At 41.8% G+C, this 19,865-nt stretch overlaps 1 protein-coding gene across 1 annotated transcript in view; it reads left to right on the top strand.

Annotated features, from left to right (window-relative positions):
- CEP290 (centrosomal protein 290) overlaps window positions 1-19,865 on the top strand; it is a 71,888-nt gene that overhangs the window by 50,553 nt on the left and 1,470 nt on the right. Inside the window, exons 40-52 of the mRNA XM_056846521.1 lie at window positions 148-369; window positions 1,501-1,614; window positions 2,350-2,495; window positions 3,533-3,688; window positions 5,658-5,781; window positions 9,423-9,557; window positions 10,984-11,070; window positions 12,865-13,029; window positions 13,662-13,784; window positions 13,979-14,151; window positions 17,173-17,314; window positions 19,058-19,131; window positions 19,218-19,321. Coding sequence (XP_056702499.1) covers window positions 148-369; window positions 1,501-1,614; window positions 2,350-2,495; window positions 3,533-3,688; window positions 5,658-5,781; window positions 9,423-9,557; window positions 10,984-11,070; window positions 12,865-13,029; window positions 13,662-13,784; window positions 13,979-14,151; window positions 17,173-17,314; window positions 19,058-19,131; window positions 19,218-19,321 — 1,765 coding nt within the window. The remainder of the gene's footprint in view (window positions 1-147; window positions 370-1,500; window positions 1,615-2,349; window positions 2,496-3,532; window positions 3,689-5,657; window positions 5,782-9,422; window positions 9,558-10,983; window positions 11,071-12,864; window positions 13,030-13,661; window positions 13,785-13,978; window positions 14,152-17,172; window positions 17,315-19,057; window positions 19,132-19,217; window positions 19,322-19,865) is intronic.

Below are 19,865 nucleotides of genomic sequence, written 5' to 3'. Positions count from 1 at the left end.
CTCCTCCGCATAGTGGTCAATACCAATAACGGTGGCTATTATATGAAATAGTTGCTTTCTTTAGACACAAATCTCTTTATATTGCCATAGTTATTCATTTTCTTAGCAGTCCTAAATAACACATGGTTCTTCCATTTCGTTTTGTAGAGTCAGATAGAGGATTTAAATGATCAACTTACAAAACTGAAAGATTCCCTTAGGATAAGTAGAAATAAAGAAAATTCATTACTAGATGATGTGGATGATTTAAACAAGGAGCTTCAGAAAAAAGTGAAAGCCCTTATGAAAGTTCTAAGGGAGAAAGAAGAAATGGAAAAGGAAAACGAAGAATTGAGAAAGCGGATAAAAAGGCTAAGCAGTGCAGTTCAGGTAAACAGCATATGTACAGTGGACTTTTTTTTTTTGAGTTGGTTGGTTTGTGGGGGATTTTTGCACAGTGGTAAATTATTCACTGCTGACTGGGCAGTCTGGGGTGTGGGAACCTGTGGACTCTGTTGGCACAGTGGCATTGCATCACTTCTGGGGGACCCAGACGTAACACCATGGTTACGTCTGTGCAGAGCAACATGGTCTGCTGTATTACTGGTTGGCCCACAATAGGGGAGGGGTGCCTGTATGTACGATGACGACTGTTTCCCACTGGCTAACAGAGCATTGGTGCATAGTGGGGGCTGCCTGGGAGTTCTCCCTGGCAGCCCTAGTGCTCACCGACGATACTGTCTACATGAGGGACAAGCAAATTTTTTGGCTTGAGGGCCAAAATAGCTGAACATCTACCTGTGAAGCTGTTTATGCATTGGGAAACAAAAGGGGGAGGGCTATATGAAACACAGGGAGCAAGGCAAGCCTCAGCAGCATGTCCAGCACCTCGGGCTCACCATGGTTGCCTGGACGGAGAATGGGCCTCTGTGCAGAGCAAAATGGTCTGCTGTATTACTGGTTGGCACACAATGTGGGAGGGGTGCCTGTATGTACGCTCAAATCCGATTACTTGTTTAGAAAAGATGTCACCTTTTCCAGCATCTGTGGGAATATCTTTTGGAACCAAGTGTTAATTTCCTTGAAGAACCAGATTTCCAGTTATTTGGGCGACACTTTTCTGTTTTTCTGAATACCCATTTGTTAGTCAATTGCCTGAAACAATAACAACTCTTCATATAAGATGATTTCCCCAAAAAATGTTATATGCAAAATATTTTTATTTTATGTAACTGTCACTTATATGTGAATTTAAGACACCCTTCCCCCTCTTTTTTTTCTTGATGGCACATGTGGGGGGAAAAGCTAGTCTTGCTTTTAGGCCAGTTAGGGGAAGCACTACCTACAACTTGATCATGATGACTTAACATAAATTTAGATTTTCTTCAGAGCATCCATTCCTGCATAAATAGGAGCATAATTCAGTGAACAGTGCAGTTTTTATAGCACACTCAATTGGGTGTTCCATTATCTATACTGAAGCTCTATACTAGCCATTTATATATACTCCCCCCCGCACAGGGTAAATCTGATGAGCAAACTGTGACAGATGAACTTCAAAAGAAAATTAAAAAGCTGGAAACCGAGCTAGAAAAGAAGAGCGAAGAGTTACCTAAGAAAACTCCACAAGACAAGGTATATATGAGGCACACAATTAGAATGGGCTTAGCCAGTGTCATTTGGGTTTCTTTTGCTGTTGTGTTTCTCCCATGGCTTTACATTTGATCCTTTTTGTTTACAGTTTTGTTTTCAGCCCTTTTGCTTGTAGTGAAAGAAACAAGCAAATCAGTGATCCAATGGCATGCCTGGCAGAGGTTTACAACTCCAGTAATTCTGAGCACTACTTTTTGATTTTTTAAATCAGCAGGGCTACACTGCTTGGTTATCTACATAAAAGCATTTTGTTATGGTTTTAATGTGTGTTCTGTTAAGCTCAGTCTCAGTTACCCTCTTTTTACTCTCTGAATCCCATAGTGCAGCCTATTTTATTGCACTGTAGAAACTCAGCTTCTCTAAACTATTTTTTCTGTCAGTTAAACTTTTCTTCTCTCCCTTTACACAATGGAGTATGCTTGTTTGTTTTTCTATACAGTTATATGTCTGCGCTCCATCTTTGTTATCCGTTTTCCTCTTTCTCACTCTTCATACTATCTGTTGCATCCCACCCATCTTCTCTATATATACGTTATAGCACTTGGTAATCCTGACTTCTACAAGACAGGCAGCTCAAATGCCAATGAGCAAAATAGAGAATGCAACCAAATTGTAAAGAAAATAATGGCAAAGCAAGCATAAGTAACAATGGTTGTGTCTAAATTACCTTTTATAATAGACCCTGAGAACTTTTTATTGCTCTTCTGTGTTTTTCAGAGTTCTAAGGAGGAAATCATACGATGGGAAGAAAGTAAAAAATGGCAGACTAAAATGGAAGGGATGAAGAATAAATTAAAAGAAAAGGAGAAGGAAGTGGAGACCATAACCAAACAGTTAAATACAGTAAAAGATCTTTTCTCAAAGTAAGTTTATTTTCATTAGCATAATGTTCTCAGGGACTTTGCATGTAAGATTTCTTGTTGGTTTTTTGTAGCAGTGTTCTAGCCAATGGAAAGCAACCTCTGAGCAAAACATTTTTTTTATCCATTATTATTTAATACAGGTTTTGCAAAACATGATTCCTCATCAGTGTAACACCAGAAATTATGATTTCTATACTTATGACATAGCTACAGTGAGCACAACTCCAGTATTTGGCTTGGTTGGCTCCCTCGCCACTTGGAGTCCCTGCCTGTTAAGGAACCTTGGGAGGCTTGCCTCATCACTGGCCATTTGTCTCTTTCATGTCATGTAGGGTGCTGTTGGTGGTCAAACTTTGTTCAAGATTCTCTTAAGGGAATCCCTTCTTGTGACCTCACACGTTGGGTGCCTTCCCAGTACTCTGAGATGTCCTATTGACCTACGGCAGCTTCGGAGCTGGTCCGCTTCCATGACACTTCAAAGGTTTCCTCTGCAGGTGGTGTGATGCCCCCACTGAGAAAGAGGATCCCAATGAACTGTTTCTCTCATGACTGCCTCAGCAACCATTGACCTTGAGCACTGGCCAGACTCCTATTTCTTGGAACTAGGGGAGGGAAGGGGCATGACCCCATAGAAAGCATCTGATATCACATCTGTTTTGGAGCTGATAGATTCCAGGTGTCCATGTGGCGTCCTGCCTTGCCATTGCAGCGGTTTCAGTACCACAGTAAGCATAATGATGAAACAAAATACCGTGCAAAATCACTGCATTCTCCTCTTGTGGAGTAAGGTACACAGAATATAGTTGCTAAAAAATTGCAAGGAGCACTCTTAAGGGCACAGACAGCACCTCCAAAACTGCAAGCCTGCTGGCATTATGATCTTAGTACCACACAGAGAGTTATTCACAGAAGAGCTTTCTTTTTTCTATATAGAGGGTTATCATGCAGAAAAATTAGTGCTGGCAGTGACTTCTTGAAAGTACTACTAAGCAAGCAAATGGATCTTTAAATGACTGAAGACCAATTATATATTTCAGAGCTGATAAAGAAAAAAATGTGCTCCAGAAGAAGCTCAAGAGCAGTGGCATTACTGTGGATCATGTTGTGGGAGTACGGGCTTCCGAATCTGAGAGAGAGCTGGAAGAGCTCCAAAAAAGGAATATAGATTTGGAGAATGAGATTGCTCATCTAAAGTAAGAATTATTTTCAAAAGGCTATTGCACCTTATTACATTAATATATTATAACAAGATGCAAGGACATCTAAGACACACTCCTGTGTGGAGTGGGCAATGGCACATTCTTAATGCAGATTGTTAGATAAGCTATATGTAATAATACTCTTAATATCAGTAGAAGCTGAGTTTGGCAGCTCAGTGAGAAATGTAGATTGAATGGTTGTCTTCTGCCCCAGATTCTCTTTGGCTAAAAGGCAGATTGGTAACTGGTTGTACTTTGGGGACATCATTTACTAATGTGCAGGCAACAGTACCTAAAAGCACCAAGTTTTAGAGCCCTTTCTTTATACATTCTGCCAAAACCCCTCATTTTTATCAACTACAGTAAAATTTAATGTAAAAGGAATGTGGGGTTTTAGTATGTCCAAGTACTGTACGTTTCTTGGTTATTCTGGATGGCATTGCTATATAGACAGTTACCTCAGAGCTCATATGGAAACAGTATTGCATGGTATTGAATTAAATTATATTACATGACTACACTTAATGTCATTGTACACATAATATTCCCGATTCTTAGTTGGGTTAAGGAAAGTGTGGAACTGTTTCTTCCTCCCTTCTCACTTAATTAGACAAAGTAAATCCATAAGTATTGTCGAAGGCTTTCACGGTCAGAGTTCATTGGTTCTTGTAGGTTATCCGGGCTGTGTAACCGTGGTCTTGGATTTTTCTTTCCTGACGTTTCGCCAGCAACTGTGGCAGGCATCTTCAGAGTAGTAACACTGAAGGACAGTGTCTCTCAGTGTCACGGGTGTAGGAAGAGTAATATATAGTCAGAAAGGGGTTGGGTTTGAGCTGAGTATTGTCCTGCAAAAGTATTGTCCTGTAAGTATCAAGATAATGTGCTAATGAGGGTATGGTATGTTAATATGGAACCATTGTATCCTGAAGTGATCTGTTAATGTGTGTAATCCAAAGCTAATCTGCATGGCTATTGTTGAATGTTGTCTTTGTTAGTCTGGAGGTTTTTTAGAACAGGAAGCCAAGCCTTATTCATTCTTAAACTCTCCTCTTTTCTGTTAAAGTTGTGCTGATGTTTATGAATTTCAATGGCTTCTCTGTGCAATCTGACAAAATAGTTGGTAGAATTGTCCAGTCTTTCAGTGTCTTGGAATAAGACCCTGTGTCCTGTTTGTGTCAGTCCATGTTCAGCCACTGCTGATTTCTCAGGTTGGCCAAGTCTGCAGTATCTTTCATGTTCTTTTATCCTTGTTTGTATGCTGCGTTTTGTGGTCCCGCAGCATACAAACAAGGATAAAAGAACATGAAAGATACTGCAGACTTGGCCAACCTGAGAAATCAGCAGTGGCTGAACATGGACTGACACAAACAGGACACAGGGTCTTATTCCAAGACACTGAAAGACTGGACAATTCTACCAACTATGTGGTCAGATTGCATAGAAAAGCCATTGAAATTCATAAACATCAGCACAACTTTAACAGAAAAGAGGAGAGTTTAAGAATGAATAAGGCTTGGCTTCCTGTTCTAAAAAACCTCCAGACTAACAAAGACAACATTCAACAATAGCCATGCAGATTAGCTTTGGATTACACACATTAACAGATCACTTCAGGATACAATGGTTCCATATTAACATACCATACCATCATTAGCACATTATCTTGATACTTACAGGACAATGATTAGCACATTACTTTTGCAGGACAATACTCAGCTCAAACCCAACCCCTTTCTGACTATATATTACTCTTCCTACACCCTTGACACTGAGAGACACTGTCCTTCAGTGTTACTACTCTGAAGATGCCTGCCACAGTTGCTGGCGAAACGTCAGGAAAGAAAATTCCAAGACCACGGTTACACAGCCCGGATAACCTACAAGAACCAATAAATCCATAAGTTCATTTAATGTCAAGTTTTGCACTTCTTCAGTAATAGCATCTGTATACTCTTCTGTCCAGGACACAGTATGCTGTACCTCGTGATTCTGTTGTGGAAGACTTGCACTTAAAAAACCGATACCTGCAAGAAAAACTTCATGTTTTGGAGAGACAATTTTCCAGAGACACTTTTTCAAGGCCTTCAGTAAGTTACATTATTTTTATTTATTGTACAGCTAAACTGTACATCCACATACATAACATGAAATCTGTGTTGTAACTGTTTCTCAATTGCTACTTTTTCTTACTCCCAGTTGGTTGGCTATCTTGACTGCAGCGTTCTGCTACCTGTGTAGAAGCTGCATGCTTTTAGTTTGGAGACCAGATGTCTCAGTAGCTACTGGTTTTATAATGAACACATTTCATTTTCAAATACATAGTGTTACCCCACTGCCCTGTCCTGGATGGCCCAGGCTAGCTCGATCTCAAAAGCTAAGCAGGGTCAGCCCTGGATAATACTTGGATGTGAGACTTCCAAGGAAGTCCCAGGTGGCTATGCAGAGGTTGGCAATTCCAAACCACCTCTCTTCATCTTGCTTTGAAAACCCTGTGGGGTTGCCATAAACTGGCTTTTCTTTGATGGCATTTTCCAGCATCAATACTCCACTGTGTGTCTTGAGCAGGTGGGGAGGAAGTACACAAACCATAAGCTGATTTTGGATCTTATCTCACATAGAACAGGAAGAATTTGGTCTGAAAAGGGATTAATTAGACAGAATAGTCTTTTAGCTTTATATTTGATTCAGATTATAAAGTGAAAGTAACATTTGAATTCAGTAAAGTAATTGCTGGAACCAGGGATATTAAATTAGTAACAGCAAAAAAGGCAAATTCTTTGGTATGAATTACTAGGAAAGGGATTCTGAGAGTTTTGGACTTCTTAAATTTGTTTTTTTTTTAAAAAACAAATATGACTGAGGAGAAGCATGGGTTATTTATAAAACAATGAGCAGTTTGGGGGAAAATAGAGATGCATTTTTCTTCCCCTCTGAAAATTCTAGCGCTTGCAGTCACTCAGTGAAATTAAAACAAGCACCAGTAGTCTGAGGGTAGACCATATGACTTCACACAAATCACCATGGAATTTGTTGCTGCAGGGTGCAGTGATGGTTGACCTTATGTGATGTTGAAAAAACAAGAATTAGACTAATTAATGGAGGACACCTTTATCAATTGCTGTTAGCCATATGAGCTCACTGTTCAGGTTCAAAAGCAGTATGCCTCTGCATAACAGAAGCTAGAGGGAAATTGTAAAAAGAAAGAGCTGCTACCTTAATGCCTTGCTTATGCGTTTAGCAGGGGGAGCTGACCAGATATTGTTGGAAACAGAATGACTGGATTGACCCAAGTGTTGTTAGAAAAAGAATTCAATTTTTATGCTTTGAATATAGCAGCTGTCTGTGTTTAAAGGTCAGTGAGGGAAGTGAATGTGAACTGAGGGTAAGGTAGTGAACCCAGGAGGAATTAATGTGGTTTCCAACCAGTAAGGAACAGGAGCATGTGTCGTCCTGATTACGGAGTTTTTTCTAGTCCGAGCTAACAGTTTATGCAAATGAGATCCCATTAAGAACATAAGAGCCCTGCTGGATCAGTCCATTGGTCCATCTAGTTCACCATCCTGTCTCACACAGTGCCCAACCAGTTCCTTTGGAGGTCCAACAACAGGGCATAGAGGCTGAGACCTTCATCTGATGTTGCTTCCTGGCATTGGTATTCAGAGGCTTACTGCCTCTGAATGCAGAGGTTCTCTTTAGTCTTCATGGCTAGTAGCCACTGATAGACCTATCCTCCATGAATGTCGAATCTCTTTTTAAAGCCTTCCATTAATGTGTAAAAGTTTTTACCCTTTTTTCTTGATTCCAATCAACTGCTTTTCTTTTTATGCTACCTTCCATCTGTACTAGAGTTCTCCAGGTGACACAGTTGCAGTTGCTAACACTGCCCTTACTGCTAACAAATTAACTAAGCAAAAGTGTTTGAACTTTCCACCTAAGAAAGCTCTACTACGGAAGGCCAAGTTAAGCCATCAAGCTCCCATTAGTATGATGAATACAACTGTTGATGGAGTTGATGAGGGAACACCCATTGCTGAGGAATCTTATCAGGCTCCTGAAGAAGTTGTCGTAGTTCCAGAAGAGCAATTTGAAAACGGGGGGAAGCAGGACAATTTAGAAGCAGGATCAGAAGGCCAGAAGAACAGCTCTCTGAAAATGAATTCAGCTGAAGAGAGTGCTGAAAAAGAAATGGCCAAAGAACATGAAGAAGAGAAAATTGACCAAGAATGTGAAATACCTAAAGAAGAAAAGCAAGATAATGCTGAAGAAGGAAGCAGGCCTCAATCTTGTCCTGATACAAAGAGCTGCGCTCAGCCTGACTCTGAGGTGGATGCTGTTCAGCACAATGAATCTGACACAGAAACTGAAAAAAATGCCAATGAGACGGTGGCAGAAGAGGCACTTGAGGGCCCTCAAACAGACCAAGAGAGGGCTGGATCAGTCACAGAGCTTTGTGAAGTTCCTCAGGTTTGCCACTTCACCTCCTCCATCCCCTGCTTTTCAGTGTTCCTTTGCATAGCTAATCCTGACTGGTAACCTGGTGATTCCTTAGTGGTGTTGTTACCCGATCATTTCCTAAAACAGTTTACCAACCTACAAGACCTGTTTATAGTAACTTCCAGATCCTTTTTGCTTATAATGGACTAACAGTACAACAGTGCAACACATTGTTCCAGACATATGACTGTAAATGTTAAAATGTAGGACTGTGTCTTAGAAAGAAATGTTCCAGCTTATATCTTAGTGGCTCGTATCCAGTGTACCTTGAGTGATAATGAACCTCATGGAACTGGACTTCTCATCTTCCCCCTCCTGCAGCCTCCTGAAATCCTGCTCCTGGCGGTCAGGGTACCCTCATAAACAACATAGGGAGCCAAGTGGTGGTTTTCCAGTAAGAAAGGGGAATCAGTGAAAATGGCCTCCCCTTCTCCGCCCATGGAAGGGCGCTTCAGTCAGTATAGGCTGCCAGCCGCTATCTTTAATGGTTGATTGTGAGAGTTTCTCATCATATACATCTATTTTTGCTGTTTGTTTCTTCAACAGTTTATCACAGTAGCAACTGCCGACTTGCAAGTAATACTGTGTGTAGTTTTTATTACCATGAGGAGTCTGTTCCCTCACACACATGCATGCATGGTTCCATCCTTGGTGCAGAAAGCATTTTCTTAATATAAGAAAAAGGAGAGGAGTTGGTTTTTAAATAGACTTTCTCTACCTTTTGAAGGAGAATTGAACTGGCTTACAATCTTCTTCCCTTCCTCTCCCCACAACATATACCTTGTGAGGTAGGTGCGGCTGAGAGAGTTCAGAGAACTGTGACTAGGCCAAGGTTACCCAGCTGGCTTCATGTGTAGGAGTGGGGAAACCAACCCGGTTTACCAGATTAGAGTCTGCCGCTCATGTGGAGGAGTGGGGAATCAAACCCGGTTCTCCAAATCAGACTCCACCACTCCAAACCACTGTTCTTAACCACTACACCACACTAGCTCTCACATACTCACATAGGGTGATTCACTGTTTGCCTTCTAATGAAATCCAGTTAAAATGAACTCCACGTGAATTTCTTGAGACTGTGCTGGCAAAAGTAGACTCTTCTTTCATTTGTACAAAATAATACGTTGCATTTCAGAGGTTGAAAAGGTTGAGATTTTTACCTGCTGTCTTTGGTAAAATAATATTAATATTTTGCATTTTGATGTGGTAATTTCACTATGCTCCTATTCCTACCAAGACTTCAGGATTGGGATCAGAGGATCTATGCCAAAAGGAACAAGAGCTTCAAAAGGAGAATATAAAATTGTCTTCTGAAAACATGGAACTACGATTCCAACTAGAACAAGCCAATAAAGACTTGCCGAGATTAAAGGTATATTTTTGTACTTAACGGGTTGGGACAAATGACTGCTTTCTGCCTTTCTACTGTGGGACTGAGGCCTTCTGCTGTAGGAAAACTCCTTCCATGGGCAGAAGCGTCTTTATTTTGTAGAAGGAAGTCATTGGATCCAATCTGAAGGCAAATACAAAATTTAAAAGTAGCTCCAAAGTGTAAATGTAGCAAATTTCCCCAAATATCAATTAATCCTTTTACTTTGAATTTTTACATTATAATGGACGGGGGTGTGTGTCCTAAATGTTTGGGCTGCATTTCTAAATTCCCTTGTAAAACAGACTCAGACAGAGAGGCAGTAGCATTCAAAGATGTATTCTGATGCACATCCTAATGTGGATCCATATCTAAATGTTGATAGGACTTTTGGATATACTGCATATCCCACTGCCAATAAATGCAGTGCTAACAGACAGCTTTTCCATTCCAGTGTGTATTTGGATGCCTGCTGATTCTTTCTCATGGTTTGTCATTCGTGTTCCCAAACCTGCTTGTTGTATGTGGCTTCTCTGGACTGCAGCCCTTGCCTGTATACTAAAATGTATTAGTGACAAGTACTAGCAGTAGTATATATAATCATTCTGTTACTGTATAGCCTTCCTCTAATCCTCCCTTCAAAAGACTGGCAATTTTCAAAAAGCCTAGTTGTCAGTGGGCGTATGCTCTTTGTAAACTATATATAGCCTTGTATGTTTTCCACATATTCTGTTGACAGCATCATATAAGACATTATTTAGAACTCTATGCATAGTATAATAATCTAGAGTTTCTGTCTAGACAGTAGGGAGAATTTTCTAACGGAGCGGTTCTTCAGTGTAACAGACTTCCTCGGGAGGTAGTAAGCGCTCCTTCCCTGGAGGTTTTTAAGCAGAGGCTAGATGGCCATCTGTCAGCAATGCTGATTCTATGACCTTAAGTAGATCATGAGAGGGAGGGCATCTTGGCCATCTTCTGGGCATGGAGTAGGGGTCACTGGAGGTGTGGGGAGAGGTAGTTGTGAATTTCTTGCATTGTGCAGGGGGTTGGACTAGATGATCCTGGCGGTCCCTTCAACTCTATGATTCTATGATAATATTGAGTTAAAGACATGTAGCAGTAACTACAGGGTATAAATTTGCTAGACTGTGGCAGATGACAAAGGTAAGTCAATTCACTCTGAGCCAGAAACAAATCTGCAATATGGGATGTCTGTAATTGGCAAGCTGGGGATTGTCGAGGGTGGGTCAGCGTTAGGCACACAGTTCTGTTGCTTGAGAATACCTTTGCATTGGTGCCGCTGTGGCAGTAGCGATTACATTTTTTTCCTTCTGTGTGTACATAATCTTTTTTATTTTCATTTCATTGTAATAAATGTCCTGAGAAGACACTTTTCAGCTGAATAAGTGTCATTTTTTTCACTATTTAGGATCAAGTGGGCGACTTAAAAGAAATGTGTCAGCTTCTCAAGAGAGACAAGGCAGAAGCTGAGCGGAAGTTAGGCAATATCAGAGGGGTAAATATTATAGTACAGAATGTGCTGTAAGAACAAGTCTGACTTAATATGTAGCTGTTCACATTTTGTTCTTAATTTTGAAAAAAGTGATGAAAATGTTGCTATGTTGTTTGATAATTGTTTACAAAAGACACACATTTAGAGAATATGCACAAGGTGTATTAGATAGTAAGTCTGTCTGTGGCCAGAATCTATAGAGCTTATTTGGGCATACCCAAGAGCTTCTCCATAGCCAGTAGTCATTTGACCTAGTTACACTTTGAATAGCAGTTCCCCGTGCTTTTGAAGACCCAATGACTTTTAAATTCAATTTACTGCACATTGAAGGGAAGGGCATCTGCTATTATGTAATCAAAACCGCTGCTGGTTTATCACCCATGATGTTTACTGTAGAGGATCTTTAAGTTTGTTGCTGATGCTTATGCCACCAAGCTTATCATCTATACTTGTTGAGATAGAATGTGGGGCTAGTTTCTGGGCATATCTTAGTATTTATATGATGGCTAGGGTTAGTTTTATTCTCCTCCAGTATGGATGGCAACAGAAGCTTTGGCAGATCTCAGCTGTTTGCATCACCTTTCTCTTGACTTATGAAGAGAAATGAGCACCTGGGGTTCATGAAGGCAAACTTCATAAGGCCTTTCTTGTTGTCCCTGGGAGTTCTCATGCATCTGTCGTTAGCAGAGTGTGACCGGCTGCGTCCTAGAAGCTTTCCATGATTCAAGTCAAGTTCCCTGTTCCTTGCTGCTTATTGCTCTCTTGACTACTATATGTCAGTTTCATGCCTAGTACCTTTTGGGCATTCATCCCATGTGGAGCAGGGAATTTCTGTTGCTGTGCAGAATGGTCCTTTAGTGTCTTAGGAAACATTGGCTGAGGTTCATAAGTGAGAGTGTTTTTAGGTCGAGGGTCATGCTGGGGAAGCCTATGGGGCTGGATTTGGCTACTGGGCCATCTCTTTAGAAGAAGAAGAGGAAGAAGAGATGGCTTTTATATACTGACTTTCTCTACCACTTAAGGAAGACTCAAACCAGCTTACAATCACCTTCCCTTCCCCACCCACAACAGTCACCCTGTGAGGTAGGTGGGGCTGAGAGAGCTCTACGAGCTGTGACTAGCCAAGGTCACCCAGCTGGCTTCATGTGGAGGAGTGGGGAAACAAATCCAGTTAACCAAATTAGCATCCCCCGCTCATATGGAGGAGTGGGGAATCAAACCCAATTCTCCAGATAAGAGTCCACAGCTCCAAGCCACCTCTCTCAACCACTACACCACGCTGGCTTTCCTAGAGTTTATCCTAGAGTAGTACACCACCATCTTTAACTTCGTTATTTGTTGTATTCCACCAAGCTAATAATCTCTTGTTAGTATAGAACCTGAAGTTAGTCCCTGAGTGTATCAGTTAATGCTTTAAGGATAAGCAGTTGTAAGCTGTTTCCATCTTGCTGTGCTTGAGAGCTTTCCAGGGACATCTGGCTATCCACTGAAAAAGACAGTGTTGGGATCAGACCAAGGGTCTATATAATCCAAATAAGCAATTAGTTGTTATTGCCTATCCTATACTTCCTTTGTCTGTGGTGGTGATAAGTCATTATGTCACCATATATAATAAGAATAAGGTTTGTAGTAAATCAGCAGTTTGTAAGCAACCTGGTCTCCCCAGCCAGAGAAAATCATATCAGCTGAAGGAGAGGGAACACAGAAGTCCATCTCAGATACGAGAAACATCCACCATAATAGGTTTATTTAGTTTGTGGAATGGAAGCGGCTTCTGATTTTTCTTTTTTTATAAAGGCTGGAAGAAGCGGAAAAACTGTTCCAGAGTTAGAGAAAACAATTGGTTTGATGAAAAAGGTTGTTGAGAGAGTCCAGAGAGAAAATGAAGAGCTAAAAAAGGCACCTGGAGTGGTATCCAGCGAAAAAATTGCCAACCTTGAACAAGAAAATGAGCACTTAAAGGTAAAAAAAATGGTGTAAAACTGGGTTTCCATGGTCTTAAATATTATTTAATTTAATATCAGGATGTAAATGTAGAATGTATACCATCCTTCTGCCTGACAATTGGCCTCCAAGATGGTGTATAATTTTTTAAAAATCAGCATTCATACTTGGGCAGCCATAATATCTCCCCAGGCCTCTTGATACAATTGTGGTGGATGATGAAGGCATTGAAGGGATATTCCCTTTCCAGTCAGTCCAAACATTTATTTCTCATTTTAATGACATTACTATGTACTACAGAAGGGGCATTGCAGTTGAATAAAAATCACTGTAGGCTTTGCAGTGTACTTAAATGGTCACTGTAATTTGCAGATTTTCACAATATCAGTGGTTTAATACAAAGCTTCTTAAACTGTGGGTTGCGACCCCATATGGGGTTGTATAACTAAATGTGGGGGTCGTGAAAAATTTGGCAACAGTAAAAGGTTTGCTATGATTATCAGTAAATGTTTGATTTGTATACCTAATTTATATACCTGGGGTCGTGTAAAAATGTCTCGGGCACAAGGGGGTCGCAAGTGGAAAATGTTTAAGAAGCTCTGGTTTAATAGATAACCATGATTACTTTCTATTTTTACCTGTGAAATAAGTCTGAAATGGAAAAACTGAAACTTGATCTTGGAGGTGAACTGAGTATGCGTTATGAGTTGAAGACTAAAGGCACAGAAAAAATTATTGCAGAAAATGAGAGAATACGGAAGGAACTAAAGAAGGTACGAATATAGAAATTTACAAATGTATGATTTTTATTGCAGTTGGGTTCTTACCACAATGCAAAAAGATTTTTGTTTTGAAACAGATGCACTGTCTTAAATTGCTTATATGACTTGATCCTAAGGCCCCCTTCCTCAAAGCAAGGAGCCTAAACTACGCATTTTTAAAACAAAATTTGAAAATTGGTCTATAGGAAGTCGAGAATGGAGAGAAACTGCGAATTGCAAAGAACAGTCTTGAGATAATAAATGAGAAATTGACTGCAAAACTGGAGGAGACAGTAAGAAAGTTAAGCTTGGCTGAAAGCAGACTCCCACAACTTGAGGGTGCTGACAGCAAGGGATGGAAATCCATTGTCATAACAAGGTAGGAACTGATATGGTATTAAAGAGCCCCATCCTAGGCCTTGTCCTAAAAGCAGCTAAACCCTATGCCAGTGGATCTCATAGACAGAGGCCCACAGAAGGGGGGGGGGAAACAAGTGCTTCCACTGGTGGCTAAGTCAGCACAGTTATTCTGCTGATGGGAATGTAGTGATTAGGACAGCTCTGCTTGTGACTCTGTGGTGTGTTAGTGCCCCTTGCAAAAGCATAGGATCATTACTTGATTGAGAGGAATGGCCACCCCATTCATCTGACGCTGTTCAGTGAATGGGTGGATTGCTCTTCAGTGTTCTAAGAGGGGGTGGTATGAGGAGGGGCACGGTTATGCTCCTGGAAGGAAGGAGCAGTCTCCAAGTTACACACTCCTGCATCGCTGCAAGAGTATCTGATAAGCCATGAAATCTGCATGAATGAGAGGGATCAGGCGAGGATGGATGGAGAGCTAAAGTTGCAAAAGCAAGTGGGTAATGGTAACAAGCTCCCTGAGGGCAGGAAAGGAATGGGTGCATTGGGTTTTGCTGGCCAGAATGATGGGGTGTGGGGTATCAGTCAGCATGAATGGGCTATCCTCTGTGGTGCCATTTGACAGGCCAAGATTTCAGCTATGCTGGGGAATTCAGAGGGACTAGCTCAAGGTTCTACCCATATGAAAATCAAACCAGGGGCCTTGGATAGAATATACCCATGCCTTTCCAGTGTGCCATGCCTGTCTTTTCTATATTGCTATTGTCAACAGCAGGGCTGTAGGGGATACCTCATGCTCTGTGTTCTGTCTCATTTCTGAGCCCAGTTGGATGAATGGTTAGAGAACTGCTCCTGAGTGTGTGAGGTGTGGGTTCTAGCCTAGTTGCTGCCTCTTTTTGCTGCTGCTCAGCCTGTTGCTTGGCCTTGTGGCCAGCATCCTCTGTAGGGCTGTCGATTCGGTTCATCCGAACCGAAAACAGCCAAATTGTCCGCAATTCGGGGGGTTTCAGTTCGGATGGAACCGAACTGAAAAAAGGCGGGAAAATGACGCCCTGAATTCAGCAAATTCGGGGCAATCGACGAATAAATTCAGCAGGTTCGGCGTTCCCGAACCTGCCTTTTCCTGCCTTTAAAGACCCACTTTCTTGGGACTCCTGGGAAACCGGGCGGGGGTCTTTAAACTCCCCACTTAGGCTCCAGGGACTCTTGCCTTCCAGCAAGGCGCTTTAAACAGATCTATGCCTTCCAGCTGGGAGGTGCAGATCTGTTCCCCCCCCCCCCCCCGCGTGCCTTCACAGGGCTTCCCTGAAGCCGGGCGGGGAGCGCTTTAAACAGATCTGCGCCTTCCAGCTGGGAGGCACAGACCTGTTTAAAGAGCCCCCCATGCGCCTTCATGGAAGCCCTGTGAAGGCCCGCGGGGGGCTCTTTAAAGACCTCCGCTCCCTTCCCAACTCTCGGTTTGAAGTGGTGGGCGCCGCCTGGGCAGGCGGCGCCCAGCACTTCAAAGACCCGGCCGAATTTCCCCCCGAACTCCGGATCTCGCGTCGAATTTCACGGATCCGAAGCGGGCGAGTTCGGACTTCGGCACGTCCGAATTAAAAAGAGGCGAATTTTGCCGAAGCCGAACTTTACCAAAAAAATTTTTCAACAGCCCTAATCCTCTGTACTGGGAAATAAACCCATTCCTCAACTTTGCCACAAGGGTGCCTTTCCCCAGTAAGCTACTGTGGGATGTGTGCAACAGGATTTGGCAAGGGTGTAGTTGGGTATTCCTTTGGTTCCACCCCAGTGTCTGTATTCCTCTTGCCCATCTAAAGGCTGGTTCTTCTGTCTCACTCTGCCTGGGTTATGAACCCTTCATCATGGGGGGGGGGCGGGGTCTTGCATATTCTGTCATGGACATGTCACCTATGGGAGTGTGAGAATTTTGTGGCTGGAGTGGCCATGATCACTCTCTTGTATATACACTTGGCAAAAGTGGGCTTGAATCTGCCCTTGCAGAATTCCTGCTGGTTGCACACAGTGCTCTTTCTATTGGGCAAAGTTGTCTTTTCCTTTGTTCCATCCCTTGGCGTATTCCACTTATTGGCATCATCTGCCTGACATCAGGGGGCCATGGCTGCATCAACCCACGTTGGTTGGCTGCATCCATATGAACCACTCATAGATGCATTGGTGACACAGTGTGGTATAGTGGTTAAGAGTGTTGGGCTAGTATTTGGGAGACCTGGGTTCGAATCCCCTCTCATGCCATGGAAACTTGATGGTTGACCTTGGGCCAGTCATTCTCTCAGCCAAACCTACCTCATAGGGTTATTGTGAGGGTAGAATGGAGGAGAGGAGACTGATGTAAGCCACTTGGGTCACCATTGGGGAGAAAGGTAGAGTAGAAATGGAGTAAATAAATAAGACCTATGATTGGTGGATATCAGTTGGATTGGCTATGGATTCCAGTGTAATCACTCTGCTATCACAGTCTTATTTCCCTTCAGCAGAATGAACGTAGGATAAGAACTAATGGTGCCACAAAAGTGTTGGCACTCTACTCATTTTAGGATCTTAGGATGGGGCCAATTCTTTTGTATTTCCTTTCCCCCCTCAATATTTCAATGAACTAGATGCTCATTTTCAGATTTATTTACACTTTTCTGTGTTACTTGCTCTGAAAGTTATTAGTAATTTCAGTATACCTGTTATTCAGTATGTATAACTCAGTATATGATGCACAAAGTCTTTTTAATCATGCATACAAAATCTGAATTGTCTGAAGGAGCTTTATGATAGCCGATAGACTCAATTTCCATGATAAATGGATTCCTGATAGGAGATATGTGCTGTGCCAATTGTAGACTTGTGTTTTATTTGTCCCCCACCCCTTATTTTAGGGTTATAACAATTCTGTTATTGTGCTTTGTTAGGTTATTTGTTATGCTATTGTACTTTGTTAGTAGGGTGGTCTTTCCAGTACTTTGCAGTAGCATTGCAGTTTAAGATTTTAAGTCTGGAATCATTGTTGGTTGAATGGCCCTTCATCTTTCAGAATGTATGAAAATAAGATGAAAGAAATGGATGCTGATATTGCCAAAAAAAATCAAACCATTACTGAACTGAAACATACGCTAAGGAAAGCAACAGACAGTCAAGAAAAAACAGAAAAGTATATCCAAGAATTAAAAGCACAAGTGAGTAAATCTTTCTTTTGCTAACCATTTACTATTTATATATAATTGGCAGATTTCATATGCACAATTGTCCTTTGTTAGAATGCCTTAATACTGAAGTGTCCCCCCCCCCATTTTAGAGGGCAATCTTCATTAGAGATAGCACCAAAGTCTGGTGCCACTATGTTTGTGGGGGACAAGGGGAGCTTTGTTTAGGCACAGCTCTCAGTAGGCAGCCTCCAGCAGAGCTTTTCCTCAATCAAAGTCTTCATATTGTAAAGCTTTTTGAAGACAAACAGGGAGGTAAACACTCATTGAGGCCAGGCCCAGCAGCAGCCACTGGACAGTTTGCTTCCATGCAAAGTGTACAATTCATCCAAGTGCGGCAGTGCCTACTAGTCAACTTGATGCCACACATCTTACCTGGGGCCAGCAGTAGCCTCTGCATAACTTGCAGGACTTGACCAGGCCTGGCAGCGGCCACCACACAATTCACCTAATCAACTTGCTACCACATGACTTTTGCAGTTTGGCCAGAGTTCCTAGGGAGAGGCTTCTGGGGCGGGGGGAAGCTGAGAGCCAATAGGGTGGAGTGGTTTGAGTGCCAGACTAGGGTCAGAGAGATCGAGGTACAAATCCCCACTGTGCTATGGAAGCTTGCTGGATGACCTTGGGCCAGTTACTCTCAACCTAACCTCCCTCACAGGGTGGTTGTGAGGATAATATGGGGGAGGAGAGGGAAATTATGTAAGCTGCTTTCTCTACTTGGGGGGAAAATGGGGTATAAATTAAATAAATACATTAAAAAGCAGAAGAGTGGGGGAGCAGATAAAAGAAAGGTTGCCTGGTGAGTAAGAAGAAGAGAAAGAAGCAGGGAGAGTATGGTGATTATCAAGAGGAGAGAAATAGTATGAAGAAGGGGATACAGGAAAAAACTGATCCCCATAAGTCCTTGCTGGTTCCCCACTTGTTTTAGTACAATTTTTATGACCATAAGAATGTTAAGATGCTTAGCTACAGGGGCTACATCCAAGGGGAGAGGGAGAACCACAGTCCCTTACCTATTCCATTTACAGTGGAGTTGGACAGATTCTGCATGACTGTAGGCTCTCCCAGATGCTTTGAAATAATTCTCACTGGAAACTATGTACAGGGGGTTGGACTAGATGACCCTTGTGGTCCCTTCCAACTCTATGAATCTATGTAACAGAATCTGGGATCTCCCATAACATGTTAAGAAAATGAAGGTAAGTACATGGCAAGGGGACAAAGAGTATAAAGAATACAATCCTAAAGGAAAATTATATTTTATAGCTTCCACATGCATTGTTTCTTTTCATCATGGACTTCTGACTATATATTGATGGCTACCATTAGAAGAAATGTTTACTAACAACAGGAGTGGACATCAGTTTTTATGTTTTGGGGAGGGGCTGTGGCTCAATGGTAGAGCATTCTCTTGGCGGGCAGAAGATCCTAGGTTCAATCCTCAGCATCTCCAGGTAAAAGGATATGGCAGGTGGTGATATGAAAGACCTCTGCCTGAGAACCTGGGTGATCCACTGCTAGTTTGAGTAGATAATACTGGCTTTGATGGACTAAGGGTCTGATTTAACATAAGGCACCTTCATGTGTATTCATGATAGGCTACTCCCATTAAAGTTGCATTTAGTCAGTCATGGAACATATCTCCCTTCTAATAAGATATGATGTATATTCATTGTGCAGTATATCTAATAACACTGAACCGTCCTTTTTATATAGATTGAGCTTCTCAAACACATTCCTGAGGGTGCCAAAACAGAACAAGGCCTTGTCAGAGAACTTCAGCTTCTCAGGTAAAGCACAAAAAAATATAAGCTTGTTTCTTCCCCATAATTGATCTGAAAAACATCTAGTGTGACCTGTTTTTATGATGTTTCAGGTTCACCAATAATCGTTTGGAAAAGGAAAAAGCAGAACTAGCCCACCAGTTGGAGATTTGCCAAAATCAAACTGAAGTTAAGAAAGGAGATAGCTTTGCAGCTGGTAACACTTTAATTAATTATTCCATGGGACAGAACACATCTTACAGTGTTGTTTCAGGCATGGGTATTTGAAATAAGAGGCAATTAAGTTCTTACTTGCTGTTGAACCCAGTAACCCTCTTTCATTACTAAGCAAACTGGGTGAATCACCCCTCCTATGCCGGAACTTTGATCAATCTCACTTTTTCCTGGGAAAACTGATGCTTGATGAAGGGTCTTTAAAGGTTTTTCAACTGGCTGGACCAGTGAGATTTGCTCCCTTTGTTGTGCTTGTATTGCAAGCTTTTCATATACTGAGGTTAATCGAATTGGCAGTGAAATATCTGGGGGGCAATGAGAGGAGTGGAATGTAACTAAGTTGAATACTGGAAGGTGCTGATAGCTTTGATTGTTCACTACTGAGTCAGCTTATATTTCTACTAAAATATCTAATTGTGAGACAAACAGATCAAAGTTACTACAATAAAAATTGTCATAGACCACTTAATCACAATCATAGTGCAGTACTGCATTCTGGCACTGCAGAATCTATCCATTATTTGCGT

The sequence above is a fragment of the Euleptes europaea genome, chromosome 3 (assembly GCF_029931775.1).
Source record: "Euleptes europaea isolate rEulEur1 chromosome 3, rEulEur1.hap1, whole genome shotgun sequence".
Classification (NCBI taxonomy): Eukaryota; Metazoa; Chordata; class Lepidosauria; order Squamata; family Sphaerodactylidae; genus Euleptes; species Euleptes europaea.
Note: the sequence above shows the minus strand (reverse complement) of the source record. Positions and strands in the feature narration are given on the sequence as shown.